The sequence below is a fragment of the Falco peregrinus genome, chromosome 3 (assembly GCF_023634155.1).
Source record: "Falco peregrinus isolate bFalPer1 chromosome 3, bFalPer1.pri, whole genome shotgun sequence".
Lineage (NCBI taxonomy): Eukaryota > Metazoa > Chordata > Aves > Falconiformes > Falconidae > Falco > Falco peregrinus.
This window is the reverse complement of record NC_073723.1, coordinates 28226793-28245704: the sequence shown is the minus strand read 5'-3', so window position 1 is coordinate 28245704 and position 18912 is coordinate 28226793. Positions and strand designations below refer to the sequence as shown.

The window sequence follows — 18912 nt, the reverse complement described above, 5'->3', positions numbered from 1 at the left end:
CTCTGGAGAGTATGTCTGGAGCTACAGACAAAATGTTATATGCTGAAAATTAACGTGGACCACAGATCATAAAATGAAAGGGCAGAAGAAAAGGTGGCCTTCAAGGTTTTATAACAGGAGAAATAGGGAAGATAATGGGGAGCAAGGCACAATGGCCAACAAAATGAGTACTGTGGGCTAGCAGTAAGGAAACACTGGCTAGTACAGGCACTCAGAGCTGGGGAGAACAGGAGGTGTCCCAGCAGTTACCTTGCTGTGTTGAGCATGCTGCCTGCCACCCTCCTTTGGGGTGCTTAGGTGCCTGTGGGTGGGGGTGAATAGCTGTTAATGGTAACGATGTTGGTATTCTCAAGGATTGGGCTGACATCTTACAGGCCTTCATGCATCTGCTCTACTGGTTGACGCTACAGTCAATAGTTTGGCAGTTCTGGAAGAAAATGGGAGTCTCCTGTGGAAATTGCCATGCCTGTCAATGTGTCTAAAGCCTCCTGATCATTTAGCAGTTGCACAGCAGGGTGGGCCAAGAGCTGCCCTGATCCTTTTCCATGTCATTGGTGGGCCTGTCGGTGACTAGCCGCACAGTATTGTTTCTTTGCCTTCCCCAGTGCTACCTCAGCCATGAGGTGCTGCAGCATCGCCTCAGGGGTGACTCCCCAGGCTGCATGCTGCCTTTTGCCTGCAGCAGTCTAGGAATGAGATGCCAGGGGAAGGGGTTGCGTGGAAGGAAGAGTTGCCATTGCATATGCCTGTTAGGAGGTGGATGCATCCTCCTCTTTATCAGAGGCATCTGTGAAGAAGAAAAGCAAATGTGAGTCTTTGCCCGTGAGGTTACGGTATAGTAACGTGGCTTGTGAGCTCCCTACAACCCCTGGCTTCTCAGGGGTGAAGATTTCTGCAGTGTGATGGAGGTGCTGGGGATGTACCTTTTTCTTACTAGACTGGCTTCTGTGAGGGATGGGTGAAAGCTCACACCAGGTTGTCACACTGAGTAGAGGTAAGTTATTTCTGTGTTAGAGCAAGCAATGAGCTGTTGGGAAACTCTCTTTGATCTCACTAGCAGGAGGAAGCAGAGTGTTTAAGGTGTCAAGGATTTGGGTGGTGATTTTGGAGGGATAGAGGAGAGACTGCATGAGGCAGTGTGTGCAGAAAGAGGTTCCTGTAGTAACATCATTAGCTTTGAGAACCCTTTTTTGTATTTGGATATCTTGCGTTTGGGGGAAGGAGGAGGTAATCATAAAGTAATGGGGTAAAGGAATTAGTTTCCTTCCTTAACGGCTGCCTCATTGATCCTTTAGAATTTGGATTTTTTTAAAAAATATTATTTAAAAGCAAGTTGTTGTTTTTTTACCTCTCTGGTTGTGTCTCAGAATAAGTACCAATTAAGAGTAAATAGAAGTTAAAGTAATTTAAATAAGATGTTTACGTATGTCTACAGAGCAAAAATCTATAACTGCCCAGGTTATAATTGTTTTAGACATTTTATCTTCATAAAAATAAATAACAACAAAATTGCCACAGGAGAAATACACCTTTGTGGAAGATAAGAACTGTTTCCTCACAAACACTTAGGAATGAAGCATCATATTTTTTTCAAAAAGAGATTTTATGCATATCTTTTTAAAAATCTTAAGTACTGCTTTTCCTATTACAATAATGATCGACTCTGGATAATAATATTTATTTATAAATTTTTTTGAAGCTGTAGTGAAGATGATAGCTATAGACGTGATTTTAAAGTGGAAGACCTGGTTTTCCATTTTGCGTGCACGCTGATCTTCCCAGAAGCAGTGACTTTACAGAAAATTACTCTGAATCAAAAATTACGGCACATGGTGGATGCTAAGTATATAGAAAGTTGGCTACATGGTGGAAGCTTCCCAAACACAAACAGACTGAGGCTGCCATCCACTTTTCCATTGTTCGTTTGAACTTTCTCTGGTTTGTGGCTCAGACTCTCAGGTCATCTGTTTCTAATGCTGTGTCTGACTTGTGTTGGTCGGTGCTCCTGTGTTACAGAGAATTCATTCAGAAGATCCTGTCTTTCTTGTCAACCCATGTACATGACAGAAGGAACTTGTGCAGATTTTCTAGGGACTAGAAGCCATTCTATTTGAAGTTCGGGAAAGTGTTTGATACTGTACTGCATTAGTGGGGAGGAGGACTGGTTGTCCCTTCCAGGCTGAGTTGGCAGTGACAGGTAAATCTCTGAACTGCAGATGTATGGCTTTCTGGCACAGAAGGGTCTCTTGCTTTTCTCTGTTGAACCTGTATCACCTTATTTAAAATACTTAAATAGTAAGGATCCCCACTTGCTCTCCCATGAGCATACCAGTCACTGAGCTATTGCCTTAAGCTCTACAAGACTGCTTAAATTTTTATTTTGCAGACTGGCAAAGGAAATGTGTGAACATGGATCTGTGAGCATTCTGAGTAGTCTGTTGCATAAACTCTGCCTTGGAGCTTGGTGTTAGTTGCTACCTTTTGGAGATACGTACTGTTTGATTACTGCTCCTCTTGAGCATTTTCTTCTGGCTGTGAGGTTCTCTCTGCTTCCTCAGTTCTGTGAGTGGTGTTGTGGGGTGCCTTTCTGTGTAGACATTGGAGAGGGAAACTGCTGTGTGGGTTTTGTCAGGTGTCTGGAAGTTAGGTATCGAAAGTTTCTGTTGCAATACCCAGTCCCCTTTGTGGATCTGACTGTTGATTGCTTTACTGCATGTCCCAGAAGACTTGACAGAAGATCATTCCTGTCGTGACTGAGATTTTCCTGATTTAGTTTACACATGAAGTAGGCAAGGAAAAGAGTATGGTGCAGGGTTACTGCTCTGGTAACTTGGGTGGTGCTGTTCCGCTAAGTGTGTCTCCCCATTCCGAAAGACAGGAGGAAACATGAATCCGGTCTGACTTTTTTTGGAACCAGAGCAATAATGACTTCTACTGGAATTCCCTTCAAATGAGCTTTTTTATAGATAACGGGCAGTCTATCAACAGTATCACTGGTAATACATGGCAAATACAAGAAGAATTTTAAGATTATTTTGAGGTTCTTCTGCTACCATGGTCCAGATGTAATGAAGCTCTGTCTAGACTTCACATTTGAGGGCCAGCAGTGTACTTTCCTTCAGTTAATATGTATTTGTCTGTCTTTCATGTTTTGTATAGTATATATGGAGATAAAACATATGTAATTGAAAACTCTGTATAAATAGTTCAATTCCGTAATGCCTGGGAAAACTCTCATGTTTGTTTTGGACTGTAAATTGCAGAGGCTGAAATATCTGTAATTTAGGTTAAGCTATAATTTAGGTTAGAACCACAAAATGCAGTGAATTTTGCTAATAAGCTATTTTGGAAAGTATTGGAATGCTTGTTTTTTAGTTTGCTTCAGAATAACTTCTTGGTGGGATGTAACATCCCTGTTTATATTGTTTCTAAGCTTTGCTATAGTTAAAAAATACAGGGATATATGTATTTTCATTTTGTACTTAAAAATACTTAAAGGGAAAACACGGAACTGAGTTATTTAACTACAAAAGGAAATTCTGTAGTTGCTAGTTAATGCAGAATGGTCTGGAGCCCATAGAAGTAAAAAGCAGAATGGTTTCCTTTATCTGTGTATGTGTCTGTGTATACTGGCAATGGCAAGTTTAGCACCCAGTTGTGGTGTTGGAATAGGTTTTTAAAGTTGTTTGGGTTGGTTTTAAGTGCATGAGAGCTTTGCTGCCCTACTGTCCTTTGAAAACCTTCCCCCATGTGCTTTGTCCTTACCCTGGTTGGATTTCTGATTAATATTCCCATCAAGTTTGAAGAGCTAGTGTGAAGGTTCAGATCTGAATATATGTATCACAATATATTGCATGTGTAGGGGTGAATGATGGTGAAGAGTTTGCAAATATACTTGTGATTTTGTTACAAATATATTGAACGTTTAGATGGTGAGTAATTCAGCTCACTGAGCAGCTGTACAGCCTGGGATCTGAACTGATGCCTGGGTAGTTTACCTGGAGACAGGTGATGCAGTTCTGGGCTACCAAGTCTGCACTGCATAGGCATCTGCCTGCTTGCTGGTTAGTCCCCCAGCCACGGGAGTTTACGGCACAGCATTTTATAAGATTGACTGCAGTTGCATTATGGGTATGAGTCTGATTCATGGCCAGGGCAGAAAAAGTGCTCCTGTTGAGTCACAAGGTTCAGAAAGGATCCCCTTGTTTTCTAAACTCCTCAGAGAGGAGTTGTCTAGGTGTGACTAGATCCAATCCTAGTCTCAGACTTGGTCAACAGTTTAGGTCTAAAGGATTACATGTACAGTTGCTCATCAGAGTCAACGTTTGCCTGTCAGAGCCCTCTCAGGGACTTTCAGTGAAACGGTTTTGCAGAGTTGAAAAAAATAATTATTTGTTAAGGTGATAGATACAAAAAAAATCTGAATTGCTGTTGATAAATACACTTACTGCAAAAATCAAGCTCGAGTTCAGAGCTTAGTGCTTTTTGTTAACAATACTTTCCCAGGTAACATCTGATGTAGTCAGAGGCACAGGCCTTACCAAAGAGGTGTCCCTGCTTGGGTAGGAGAGTGGTCTAGGCCCATCAACCCATCTGGTAGTTGGAGTTTTCATCCTCAAAATGGAGGATTCTAAATGCCATATTTAAAGTCATGGCATGGTGAGACTAGGACAGTTATTGTGTGCCCATTGGCCCTTGGCAAGGTTTGTCAATTCTGGAAGGCCAGTGGGGCCCAATGGTTCAGCACGGTGTGGGGGATTCGGTACAGATGTATGGGGGTCTTTCTGGCTTTTAATGAAGCAACATCAGGCTGTGAGGCCCCCCCACCTCATCCCGGGTGTCACTCAGTCGATTTGAGTGTTAGACTGCACCCATCACATCTGTTGTGAGGTAACCGTGTCACTCCGGTGACTACTCATGGTAACTTCTGACATTGGTACCAACACCTCGGGTGTTCCACAGCTGCCATCTGACTTTGCCTTGTAAACAAATGATGATGCTCCAGGTGCTTTGTACTACTGTGGGAGGAGCAGGCTGCTGGGAACAGTTCAGCCTGTCAACTGTTGCAAGTGAAGCTGTCCCCATGCTTTGTTCTGAGCCTTTTGAAAGTTCAAGGGCGTGTGTTGCCTTTGCTGTTCAGTTGAAGGATAAAGATGAAAGCTTGTATCTTTGCTAGCATCTTTCACGGCAGAACAGCATTGTTTGGTCTGCTGGCTTGTTTACTATGTTTCTCATTCCTTTTTTTTTTTCCCTCTTCTCAGTGCCTTGACCTCCAGATAGTCCTTGAGTAGGAGACTTAAACTATTTTGTCTTTCAAATTACGGGGATAACCTCCTTTCTACTCTGATGAAAGATTTCATTTTTATCTCTGTAAAAAAAAAAAAAAAAAAAAGTAGTTGGATAAGCTCTTAAATTAAACATGACTGCATTTGCCTCAATTCTGCTGTGAAAGCTGCGGGAAGTAACGTTGCTTTGTTCAAAAGCAGCTGACTGAAAGCCAAATTAATGTGCTTTTGATGATTGATTTTTTTTTTTTACCTCTGTCAAATCAGGATGCACTAATGATGCATATTAAAATTATAGGTATTCATATATAAAATATTTTATTCTTATCAGTGAATTTTAGAGGAAATTTAGAGTTGTAGAGGAGTTACCCATGTAATTTTAAGTCAGTTTAGAAAATACAGATTGACTGATAATTGCTGCTGGCAGCAAAAGTTGATGATTACCCACCGTTCAGGTAGTAACATGGAGTATGTGGGCCCCCAAAATAGTTCATACCATCGTCATTAGTAGTTTAAAGGATGGTTGACATTGCACTAATGCTTGAAAGCTGCACCCACATTTCTGTTCTGCAGCTCTGCTGTTAAGTATCAACTTCTAGCAGACATGTAGCAACAAGATGCTGACACTTAAACTGCCTTAGCCTCCTGCAAAATAGTTTCTAAATCCTTACATACCAATTTTAAACTGTCTTTAACTTGCATTTGACCTAAATCCACCCATGTAACTTCCAGTAGGAAGAACCTAGTCTTTTCTCAACATTGCTTTGAGTCTAATCGATCTTGAAAATTTCATCCTTCATTTTGTTTCATGTGTTAGTACATTTATTTCTCATAATGTAATTAATTGTGCACGAATTAGAAATTGGAGATTCTTGGCAGCTGATTCACTGTGGCCATCAGCAAATTACCACTCTTGCCAGCCCATCTAGGACTTGTGTGAAGGCATTCATCTCTCTGAGTATGATGGTGATCTCATTTGCATCCAGTCGAGAATAACTATTGAAAATATAGTGTAGGATTAAATCAGCTGTGCCATACTTGTTCGATGTTTTTAATTGAAACTGATTATCATTATAAAAATGGCTAAAGATACTGTGAAGATTAGTTGTTAGCATAGCTCTGTGAGTATGAAGAGTAATTACTGCCTGTTCTTTTGAGACTATTTATATACACCATGAGTGACAGTGGCTGTATTTCCTAAATATCACATATGAAAGTGTATATGTAAAATATATTGTGCTTAGGTTTTGAGGTTGTACTCTAATTCTGTAGAGACACTTACTGGATAGTAGTTGTATTTAAGTCTGGCACTGTAAATTATTAATCATTAATTGTTAATTAATTAGTATCACTAAAGTGTCCTGTGAGAAGCAAAGGAGTTGGACTTGATGATCCTTATGGGTCCCTTCCAATCTGAGATACTCTGTGATACTAATTATTAATCATTTAGGGTCTGTGCTATTTCCTGTGAAGCAGGTAAATAGTTTCATGAATAACGTTGAGACAGTTGGTTTAACTTATTTAACGTCAGTGTTAAGTAGATTAGCTAAGCTCCATGTTTTAACTTGGTTGTTAGACCTCAGTGGTCAGGAGAGTAGGTTGTTACTCCTAAATAACTGGCTCCAATGGCTGAACAACGGCTCCGATCCTCTGTGTATCTCAGCAGTTCAAGGTATTTCCTGTCTCTTACAATCAAGGTTTACCATAGCTGGTATTAACAAAGACCTTGATATTTGGATACATGGTTTTCTATGTTATTTTAAATATTTCTGTGACATTAGTAAGCAGAGTACAAGAGAACATTTTCACTTTCTTGTTTTGACATAAGTTAGTAGTTATTGTATATCCCAACCCAAGAGATGTCTGATCATTTCTGGTAGTACTTTTCTCTGCGATAAAACTGAGATGAGGTAGGACAGAGCATCTGCACTGTCTGCCTGGCATAATGAGCTTGTTTCTGTTGTGTCTTGGGCTTGTAAACCTGCTAAGCCCAAAACAGAGAAGCATGCTGAGCATGAGATTCATGTACAGGTCTAGGTTGCAGTTTACTTGTTGGCAAAGCCTCTTTTAAGAGCATGTTTGCACATAGCTGTTTGTTCTGTACTCTGCACCATTTGTTTTCACTTGTCTCAGTTGTTTGTAGGACCACACCATAACTGGATTTCTAAGATAGTAAATCCTACATTCTCTATGAAGTATGTCTATGTTATATTTTCTCCAGAGGCGAAGCCAAACTAAGGTGTTGGTGCATTGTTCAGTGCAGAAGATGTTCCTCTCACTGGCTAGTGATGTTCTGCTTGCTTTGACTGTCCAACTTATATTCACGGTCCGTCGTGGGTTCATGATTGCTTCAAGGGGTTCAGTTCAGACTGTTTGGATGGGGAGGTTTCTGTACAGGGCACATGCCCCTCGTGCTCTGCAGTGACATTGCAGTGGAGAGTTTGCATCTCACAGTCCTCAGTTCTTCACTGCTATTGCTTAAGGCAGTGCCTCTGCTGTTGTTACAGACTATGTCATCTTTGGCTTGACAGCTGCCATGAGTTTGTTGGGGTTTTTTTGGTAGATTGTTAGTGTATTCTAGTTTGCCTCATATTTACTGGGTTTTGTTTCCCATTGGCAGGAAGAAGAAAATTTATATTTTAGAACTTTTGTTGGCTTTTTTTTTTTGTGAGGCTTCATTCTTGGTTTTAAAAGAGTCTGTTTTCACTCTATTTTTAGCAATTCCATTACCAAATCTGCAGGTTTTCATCTCTGTTCTTTATGAGATAGAGCAGTGGTTGCTAATGCTAAAAATGCCTAGTGCTTAAGTTTCCTGGAAAAGCTTGTTTTGTGTGACTGTGTTACCTGCACTTCCTGAACTTCCTGAAGAGGAGAGGGCTATGGTACTAAATTCTGAGCTTAATCCCAGACTTGGATGCTCAAGACACTAGTGTGTGCATGCAGTTTACCCAGCTAACCACTTGAGTAAAAAATGGTTGGTAGTTTGACACCCATGGTCAGATAACACAGCCTTGAAGCAACCGATTCTTACTGTCAGTGAGCTTGTGATCTTGGCTTTACACTCTTTACTTACAGGCCATGCAGCTGAAGGAGCAAATACTTTGTTTTTCATAAGATTTTGCTTCCATGGACTGTCAGGAAATGCAGACATATTATTTTCTATAATGAAACATTTCCAAATTGGCTAGCTGGAAGCAAAGCCCACATTTAAAGGTACCTAATTGTTTGCGGAGTTCCAGGCACAATTCACAACCTCTTTTGCTGTTCTTAAATGGTGAAAGTAAGCAGTTTCTGAAAGTAAATCTGTACTTTACAAACCCCATTTGTGTTTGCTTGAAGTGAAGTTTTACGCCCGCCCACCCCCCCTCCCCCCTGCAATTTTTTTGTTGAGTTTTTTTGCCTGTAAAATCTCTTGCAGTTTTTTGAGGGACTCAATACCTTTGTTGAAAGGGATGATTTAGCCAGTATATTATACTTCCATTTTCAAAAAGGCTTTCACATGGTTATAACCTATGTTTTTTAAAGAAGCTATGCTGGTAACCCAATGGGAATGGGGACTTTCTTTTCCAATGCCTGCCTAAAGAACAAGAAGAAAATTAGGAATACATTTTTTTTTTCACAGTGAAGAGTATGAAATCATTAGCTGATAGTTTCATTCCAAATAAATGACAACAGTGGCTCCCCCTACTCATCGATACCAAAATTTCTGATATACAACTAATTCATGAATGATGTGGAAGAGGGAAGGATAGTGAATTTGCTGAGGAAACAAAATTGACTAAAGGATTGCAGAAAGGTCTTGTGATAGATAAAATTGAACAATAAAATGGTAGGTGAGATTTAGGGTTGGTAAATGCAGAATAATGAATATGGGGAAAAATAACCCCCATCATCCATACAAGTAGATGAGCATAGTATTACGTTAGTTACTGTCACTCAGAAAAGTGTCTTTGTCACTGTGGAAATGTGAGGTCAGTGTGCAAAAGTAGTTAAGGCAAATAGAAGGCAAAGTATATTATGAAAGGAGTAGAAATCAAAATTTAAAACATTATTATGCTAATGTGTAAATATAATATGTAAATAATAGTAAGATGCCAAAATGACATGGAAAAAGTAGTGAGTAATCTGTTAGCTGTTTGTCCAAACACAAACTAGGCTGCAAAACAAGGAGCTACAATAAACAAATTAAATGCAGTATTTTCTCAGCAGTGCCTAATTAAATTATGCAATATAACTTACTGCTCTAGTATTTTACAAAGGGTATACGTGTCAATGATTGAAAAAGGGATTAGATGTGTTCTAGGCAGAAAAGAGATCTGTTGGTATCTTTTCAACATGGTGGTGGTATTACAACCTGCAGCTCGTTTCCTAAACTGTTGATTGTAGGAAATGGGGAGGGATGTCAGCTTGTCTTAAACACCCTGCTCTTGCTACCAGCTGGGGTAAGAATGGAGTGGCCAGCTAAATGGACATTTGGTCTGACTCAGAAGGTCTGCTTGTGTTTTCATAACATCACACTTCCTGCTTTTAACTTGTCTTCATATTTTCAGGTATCAAAAGGTAAATCCTTTTAGCAAGCTGAAGGAAATGTTGTAACAATTACTCTTGGCAGCCAAGTTCTTGGTTTTCTACTGTGATTATGTTACAGGCTGAGCATAGCTTTCTTCCTAAAAATTTGCAGGTTTTGTATTTATCTGTTAAGGCAGTTTTGCATTTAAATAAAACATGTTCTTAGAACAACAGTGTTTAGCGATGACAACATGCTGTAGTAGAACTCTTGCAAACACTTGATTTTTGCTTGTGATTATCAGCCTTTAACATAGCATTATTGCGTAGTGTTTCTTGTGATATTTTAGCTTTTAAGTATCTTCATGTAACAGAAACTCTGTTAAAATGATAAAGGTTGGGTATATATCCTGACTTTCTTCACCAGACGTTACTTTGTTTATACTAATTTTCTGTATCACTGGAGCAAGCTTACAATTTGTAGTCTTCTTAGCTATGTTGGAAAATGCTATTTAAAAATTGTTGTTTACTTACCAAAATAGCTAGTAAAATATCTCTGTAGATAAAGTTGGTTTCATAGATATGAATTTTGGGGGTTTAATTGTTACTTTCTAGAGAAATATTGCTGTTTTACCTAAGTCTGCAAAAGTTCTTGACTGGCATCCCTAAACTTGCTTTAGAAAATGAATTTTATTTTTATCAACTGAGATGAACTGTAAGTGACAAAAAGGAAGGTTTCATAACAAGCAAAACAATTACTACAACACTTAATTTCAAAAGTAAACTCATTTTTTATGGGAGTTGTATATGACTACCCAGGCTATTATCTTTGTTTTATCCCAAGTGCCAGGAAGAACAGAGCTAACATAAATTAAACACCGGAGCAAATACAATTTAATTGAAAAGAAAGTAAGGCTCATAATTATGCAATGGGAATTTAATTCATTTAGAGTTAACTCCTGACTGTTTCTGGGTTTTTTTCTAAGCTGAAACCACATAGTATTTAGGAAACTTATGGAACTCGGGCACATTATACCAGAGCTATACTTCTCCCCTTGTCATAAAATACTCAAGTCTTGGGTTCCTGCAAAGGCAGCTCCAGAGCAGAGTGGGGATCAGACTTCTGTGTGCCTTCTGTAATGGCATCTGCAGATGCAGCACACAGCCAGAGTGCTCTGAAGGATAGTGCCAACATATTTTTGGTTTTTCATAAAGCATTTTTATGTTATTCTTGTTCTGCCTTATCTTCTCTTTTTTCCCCCTCCGCCCTGTGGATTCCTGTGTTTATTACAAAGGTCCTTTGAGGATCTGTAGGTATTCCATTTTGAAGGGGAAAATTTTTCCATGTCTTCTCTTTTAAACTGCATGCTCAGTAGCAAGACTTGGTCTTTGGGTATGGATGTATATATATTTGGGATACTTAAAAGCTGACGAAAGTAAGGATGCTATTCTGGACTCAGAAGTTAATCCTTCCTTTACCAGTCACTGGTTGAATATTTGAGAGACATAGCTGTTAATGGCAAAGAATTAAATAAAATTATTCCTAAAGAAAAATCTTAATAAAAGCTTTACCTACTTCAAAAATTTCACGCAGTGTTCCTATTTATCCATACATTTCAAAGTGTGTTAAAAATTGTTCTAGCTTGTGATGTGTGAATTTGACTATTTATGTAGGATATGGAGATTCCTTCCTCCTGAAATACAAGAAGTGTTTTGTCAAAAAGCCTACTTGAAAAAGATACAGGCTGATGTGGTCCTGCAGGTGGATTTCACCCTCAACTGTGGGTTAGTTACCTCAGAATGGTGTTTAAATTAGCTTGTTTTACTCTCATGAGCTGGATCAGGAATGTGTACCTGGCATGGCAGACAGGATGGTGAACGGCAGCCTGCAATGGATCCAAAGGCTGGGGCTTGTTCAAGAACCAGCAGGGTCAGAGCCTTTCAACACACGTATGCCCCACCAGTCACTCTGTGCTTCCTTTTTGCTGGGCGGTCTCTGCAGGCTGGGTGAGCGGGATGGAGGAGCCCATCCGTTGTGCACATCCCACCGGCCTGCTGCCCCAGCGCTTTTACCTGGGTCAGATGTTGGCACACCGTGGAGTGCTCTGTGTCATGGCCATGCCTGGCACCTCACGGCCCTAGCTCATCTCTGATCCGGTATCCACGTGCCCAGAGCCACCAACAGGTCACTAATGCATGGTTGGCTTCTTCAATTTGATTTCTGCACGTGCTTGCTAACATGAGGGCCTGCTCGCGCAGCCCCCCAGCACCTCTGCTCCCTTCTGTTGGCCCCGCTGCTTTAGACAAACAGCCCACTTGGTACAGGAGTGCGCCAGGTGATGCTGTCAGTGTGTCATTGCTTGTTTCCTTCAATAAGCTGCCCTTATAACGATGTAGCAGTTGCAAAAATGACCAACAACAACTGGTTTGTCTGAAGTATGCACACACAGGAGTATTTCAGCTAAAATAATTTTCCCTAATAATAAAGCTGATAAAATGTAGAGAAGGAAAGTAGGTGGTTTTTTTTTTTTTTAAAAGCCTGTCTAACAGTAAGTAATAGATTGAATTAATTGGGGGGACAAAAGATGCATTAAACTTAATTCTGTGAATTCTCTAGTAAGAACAGTCAGCTCACTGCCTGGTGCTTGGTAATGCAGGTGGAGAAATTCTCAGTCGTGTAGTTTGAAATGCAATGTTTCAGAAGTGGGGAATAATGATATTTGGATCTCGTTAATCAAACAAACCCAAACCTCTCTAGCATGAGAGATGAGTGCAACACACCATTTAGGATTGAGAATGTAATTTAACAGGAACTACAGAGTCAGACACAGCTTTGAAAATCTCAGGGCACTTATTTAGAAGCTGACTGGTGAACATAGGAATTTAATGTCTTGCCCTAATTTTTAAAAATCTTGGGCCTTCATAATACTGTTCAGATTTCTAATATTGTCAAATAGGAAAAACCAGGTTTGAATAGTTGCAGATTGGCCAAGATTCTGGGGGAGAGGCTGTGCTAGAAGTGCTAAGGGAGCTTCTCACTGCTGGGGCCACCAGGTTTTGCTCTTTCATAGCTGCTGAATGAACACTATTTTCTAGTGTGGTTTTTTATTTCTAACCTACAGGGGAACAAATGTGAGCCCTAGTGACGAAAGTTAGTTTTGATGCCTTGAATTGCCTTTTTAAAGTTAGTAACCAAGGCCTTTTTCTTCCCCATAGCCTTTTCTTACGCTTATGAATCTCCACTGTTCACCAGACGTCCACACATTTCTGTGCAGAGCCTTTGTCCCTGCCTGCCTAGAGCAAGTTCACGTGATTCACCCTTGTCGGAGTCTCTGTGAGAAAGTGTATTCTGACTGTAAGCAGCTGATGGACACTTTTGGAATCACATGGCCTGAAGAGCTGGAGTGTACCAGGTGGGGTATTTTTCATGTTGGCAAGCGGTGAGGGTGATACTTCGTATTTGGCCTAGACAGAGTTGAAAATCTGGGGCAGAACGTTAAATACCACCTTGCTGTAGCTTCCTCATCACTAGTGACTCTTCAGTACTTAGGCATAGGACTATTTTTTTATTAAAGCTTTTTCATTTTTCAAATGTTCACCTGCATTTTCTGCTTGTGACTTTCTTGCAACAAGTTCTGCAGCAGTTCTTTCCAGTATTCAGATCCCTGGAAAAAAATAAACTTTTTGCTGTAAGTTTTGTAAAAATTAAAATGTTAAATGTTACAGCATGGATTTCGCTTTGGTTTCTGATATCTAAACTAGGGATAGTCATACTTCCTTCATGGGGGTTTTGTAAGAAATTGCTCATAGACTAATGAAATACAAAATACTCTGTATTAGAATGGACACAGAGCATTAAATAGTAGATACCTTATCTTACTCTTAACTGTTTAAATGTGCAAGTTCAATATTGTGTTGCTTTTCTTGTACTGCCTGCCAAAAGTATCTTTTTTTTTTTTTTTAAACATCACCTTTTTCTCAAAGATGTTCATGTGTCTGTTCCAGAGAGAAGACAGTTAATATTACATTTGGGGAAAAGATGAGTCTATATATATTAAATGGAAACTGCTGAAAACACTCTAGTGTAATCTTCTTGAAATTCTGACCTTCAGCTGCAGATATTTATAAATGATTAAGGCCAGATGGTTTTTGTTAACACACATCAGAGCAAGAAGTACAGGAAAAGAGCAGAGAGTAGAAATTCAAATCATTTTTCTAACCCCCATGCAGCTGCTAATCTGTGATAGGGCTTGAGGAGAGCTGGGACAGTAGTCCTGTGCCATGATCTCTGATAGAAATCTGTATTGGGGTGAATATGACAGATGACATTAATGCCATTTCCCTTAGCTCTGCAGAGAAATTGAGGTTGTGGGGTTTTAAAACAAGAAGACATGCACTTTTCCTGTCCAGTGTGCGCTTCTGTGCGACAATAGTGCCGCTCAGCACAGCAAATGTCTTCAAGAATTATTATGAAAAATTCAGAAAACTACAAGTGAATCCAGTTATTCCATATATCTTTCAAATGACATTTTAAATCAAATTACAGTTTTGCAGGAACTACTGCAGCTCTAAGTTGTTCTGTTACTGCTAGCATTTATTGAAAAGGAACCTGCTGTGTTCCTGTGTGAAATGATGTCTCCCCAACAGCTGATACGGAGAAGTCCGTGTAATGCAGGATGTTCTTACAACAGCAGAGATCCTGCTGCTGGAGCCCACGGAAGAGGAGCTAGCGTGACGTTGGGCAGTAACTGGAATCCTGAGATTCACTCTTGTATTCTTACAGACATACATCATGCCTATTAAGACACGGGTGAATAAAGTTCCCACTGTTCCCATGCCTACTGGTCTTGGCCCCATGGTTAATGAAAGAATCTGCTACAGAATCAGTTTTCTTAGGGATTAGTCTGGATTTATTTGGATGGCATGATAATGCAGAGAAAAAAAGAACTGAATTTTTTTTTAGCTCAAGCTGAGCTTGTAAACTGACATTGAGGGACACTTATAATAGTGTTTGTTAAAAGCTAGAATGCAAAACTTGTTCTTTGTAAATATATGCTTAAACTTGGAATGCATATAAATATAAATCTCATTTTGAGTAAATGCTTGCCTGTTTGACTTATACTTGCATAATCTAGTTTGAAGATATGTCCAACACTGCTAATTCACATGAAAGTCACATACTGTGTCCAAATAAACCCTTGAGCAGTTGGGTCATGGGCAATTTTTAAATTAACATTATGAAGCTAGAAAAAAAACCTGGTGAAATAGTGATAAATTTTTACAATGCTTCTATTTTCTGCTTTTGTCTTTTTCAGTTAGGTAGTTTTATTGTTCTTGACAAATACTACTGTAACACAAAAAATTATAATAATGATGTATAGTCACCAGTTAGTTCTGGATACTGTCAGCCTTCTTTCTTTGTTCCTTGACTGAAGCTTGCACTTTGAAAAGATTGCTTGTTGTCTGTCTGTTGTTAGCCAGATTTAAAAACCCCAATTATTATAAATATTTTCATGTACATATGTAAAAGTTTAGTAGCATTTAAGATTCTGAAAAAACAATTACAATTTTGAGTAGCGTTTCATAAGCAATAGAATGACAGCTAGAGAACAACGGTTAAATAGCTATGTTTGAATAGTCTTCTAAACTGAAAATACTTGAAGTCTGTCTTTTAAAATGCCACCTGATTTTTTTTTTCGTATAATGTACATTTTGCATTATCTAAAAAATTTAACAGTGCTTGGAATCAGATTTTTTCTTCTTTCTAAGAAGTAATAATACTTGAAAATGAGGGTATTAAGATATGTCTTCTTCTGCTTATTTATGTAGACTAGTCAATTGTGATGAGGCTTTTCCTGCCACTGCTGCTGTAACTGCAAATGTACATGGAACTCAGAAGACCCCAGGCCAGACCCGGAGGGATTATGGATTCTGGTGTCCACGACACCTACACACTACCAATGGACAAGGCTACAAGTTTCTAGGAATTGATCAGTGTGCACCCCCATGTCCCAATATGTACTTCAAAAATTATGAATTGGATGTTGCAAAAAGCTTCATCGGAATAGTTTCAATCTTTTGTCTTTGTGCTACGCTTTTCACATTCCTGACTTTCCTGATTGATGTTAAAAGGTTTAGGTATCCAGAGAGGCCTATCATATATTACTCTGTCTGTTACAGCATAGTCTCTCTAATGTACTTCATCGGATTTTTACTTGGGAACAGAACTGCCTGCAACGAGGCAGACGATAAGTTAGAGATTGGTGAAACAGTTGTTCTTGGCTCCCAAAACAAAGCCTGTACTGTCCTTTTCATGGTTTTGTATTTTTTCACTATGGCAGGAACTATATGGTGGGTGATTCTTACAATCACTTGGTTCCTTGCAGCAGGAAGAAAATGGAGCTGTGAAGCTATTGCACAAAAGGCCATGTGGTTCCATGCAGTCGCGTGGGGAATACCTGGTTTTCTAACCATTATGCTCCTTGCAATGAACAAAGTTGAAGGGGACAATATCAGTGGAGTTTGTTTTGTGGGTCTGTATGATCTGGATGCCTCCCTGTACTTTGTGCTTTTGCCGTTGTGCCTTTGTGTTTTTTTCGGTCTCTCTCTTCTTTTAGCTGGTATTATTTCTTTAAATCATGTGCGGCAAGTCATACAGCATGATGGCAGAAACCAGGAGAAGCTAAAGAAATTTATGATCCGAATTGGAGTTTTTAGTGGTTTATACTTGGTGCCACTTGTAGCACTTCTTGGATGTTATGTCTATGAACTGGTGAACCGGAAAATCTGGGAAACAACTTGGGTGTTTGACCACTGTGACCAGTACCATATTCCTTGTCCTTATCAGGCAAGTAGCAGTTTCCTTTATAAATAATATCAGAAAGTTAATTGACAGAAACCCTTACGCATCACCATATCTGCCGTGCAGTTCTTAAACTATGCTCGCATTAAGTCATCAGTTAAAGAACATGCAGTGATTAGTTGCTTTTTAAGTCAAAATCGGTGGTATGATAATTTTGCTTTGAAAATTTTCACTAATCCAGTTGATACCACTCAGCAACTGAATTCCAACTCACAGCTCTAAAGGGAATATAAAATCTTTACAGTATTTGAACTTCATTTTACAAATTGCTTTGGGGGGAGGATCATTCTTCACAGTATCTGTTCCTAAATTTGGGTGCCTAGCTCAGCATCAAAGTACCGAAGGTGAATTTTCATCATTTTCAGTTGAAGCTGAAATAATGATTCTTGAAAATTGAGTCTAAATTGGATTTAAAATGTTGCTTATAACCACAGATTTAAAATCACTTTCATCTTTTTTTCTTCAAAGTGTAGAAGTGTGAAACACTTGAAATTATAAAACAGATTTCCAGTATGTTTTTCTACAGTAGCTGTCATTTGCAAGCTATTTTCATTAAGATGAAGAAATCGTTTAAAAAACCCAACGAAACAAAAAGCAAATAGAAAAAAACAAACAACCCAACAACACTTTAAATTGCAGAGGTGTTTGTATTTAACATTTGACTCTTTAAAAACCAACTTCCTTGGAAAGGCTTTTAAAGTAAATCTGCCCACGTTCAGTACGCTGTGGATTTGTAAGTACATAAAACTCCCTGCAATTGCAAGTAATTTGTGGTTTGTTTCTTTCCATTTAAGAACAAATATAAAAGATGACACCATCACAAAGAGAAATGCAAGTGTCTCATGTCATCTTTCATTGCTTTGCACTTACCATCTATGTTTTTACTGCAATAAACTTTCATTAAAAAGAGACACATAAACACAGGCATTATGGAATGATACAGATTGATCTTTGTGCATTCTTAAACATCCTCTGTATCCTCTGTATTGAACAGAGGATTGAACAGTCTAAACTGAGAGTAGCACAGCTCACGGACTTCTTGGTTATTTTTGCTTCCATTACCATTCTTAACAAGTACACTTTGTTTTTAGTGGGTTTTACACAGAGCTCTGTATCAGCCTAAACAGTCCAAAATACACGAGGTGGAAAACAAGGCTTTTATACTTTAAAAAAAGAAAATAAAATCATTTTGTTGGGCTTAAATATAGCAGCTTGGCGTAATAACACAGAAAGAACATATATTCTCAGCCTTTTAATTAACCTATTGGAAAGAGTAAACAGCAACAGGGAATGCTGCATAAAGGCATACTTAATGGGATCTGTCCCTGTAATAAACAGCATGGGCTAACTGGAGTAGCTTGAAGTGGTATGCTTGGCCTCGGCTTACCTGAGCTAACTGGTGGACTTTTATTACATTGGCCAGATCAAAGCCAAATAAAACCAAACTTCATTTTAAGTAGCTAATCTTGCCTGGCTAACAAAAATAGTGAGTTTCGTAGATGGGACTGACAGATAAGCCAGGTAATGTAAATTAAATTTGCAGCATGGCAGCAGAAGATAATAATCTCTTACTGAGTTAAATGTCTCTGCTCCTATGATCCAGTTCTGCAGATAGGTGGATTAATTTTGCAATAAACAGAAAAGTACCGTGTAGTTCCCTGCAGCTCCTTGAAGATGCTGTCTAATCTGATTAACTCCCAACTCATCCACTTACAGTTTCTTTTAAGTTGAAGGGATAAATCTTACACATACAATCTATCTCTGAAGAACATGGTTTCTAATACTGTTATCCCCCAAATTACCTTTCCTTTCAATTTAAAAGAAAAATATTTCCTTCTGACTAATCTCCTCTGTGTATTCAGCTGTAAACGTTAACCAGCTCTGACTTGACTGTACAAGTCCTAACATTTGTCCACAGTACAAGCCTCAACAAAGAACAACAGCCATAAAGGAGAAAGTCTTTTTTACATCATTTGTTTTTCTGTGTTTAAAAAATAAATAAAGTATATTTTCTTCTTTGCATTTATTATACTTTATTATCTTCTAGGCAAAGGCATTGGCAAGACCAGAAATATTTTTATTTCTGATGAAATATTTGCTGACGTTAATTGTTGGCATATCTCCAGTCTTCTGGGTGGGAAGTAAAAAGACCTGTTCTGAATGGGCCAATTTCTTCAACAGAAACCGCAAAAGAGAGTAAGAACAACTTTTTTTTAATTCCTGTTTTTTAAAGTGTATACTTCAAAAAAAGTTGGATTT

At 38.9% G+C, this 18912-nt stretch overlaps 1 protein-coding gene across 3 annotated transcripts in view; it reads left to right on the top strand.

Moving 5' to 3' along the window:
* The window catches only part of FZD6 (frizzled class receptor 6), a 34998-nt gene that overhangs the window by 9731 nt on the left and 6355 nt on the right, over positions 1-18912 (top strand). For all 3 annotated transcript variants that reach the window (XM_055799852.1, XM_055799851.1, XM_055799850.1), the window contains exons 3-5: positions 13008-13204; positions 15621-16638; positions 18701-18849. In XM_055799852.1, the coding sequence (XP_055655827.1) occupies positions 13008-13204; positions 15621-16638; positions 18701-18849 (1364 nt within the window). The remainder of the gene's footprint in view (positions 1-13007; positions 13205-15620; positions 16639-18700; positions 18850-18912) is intronic.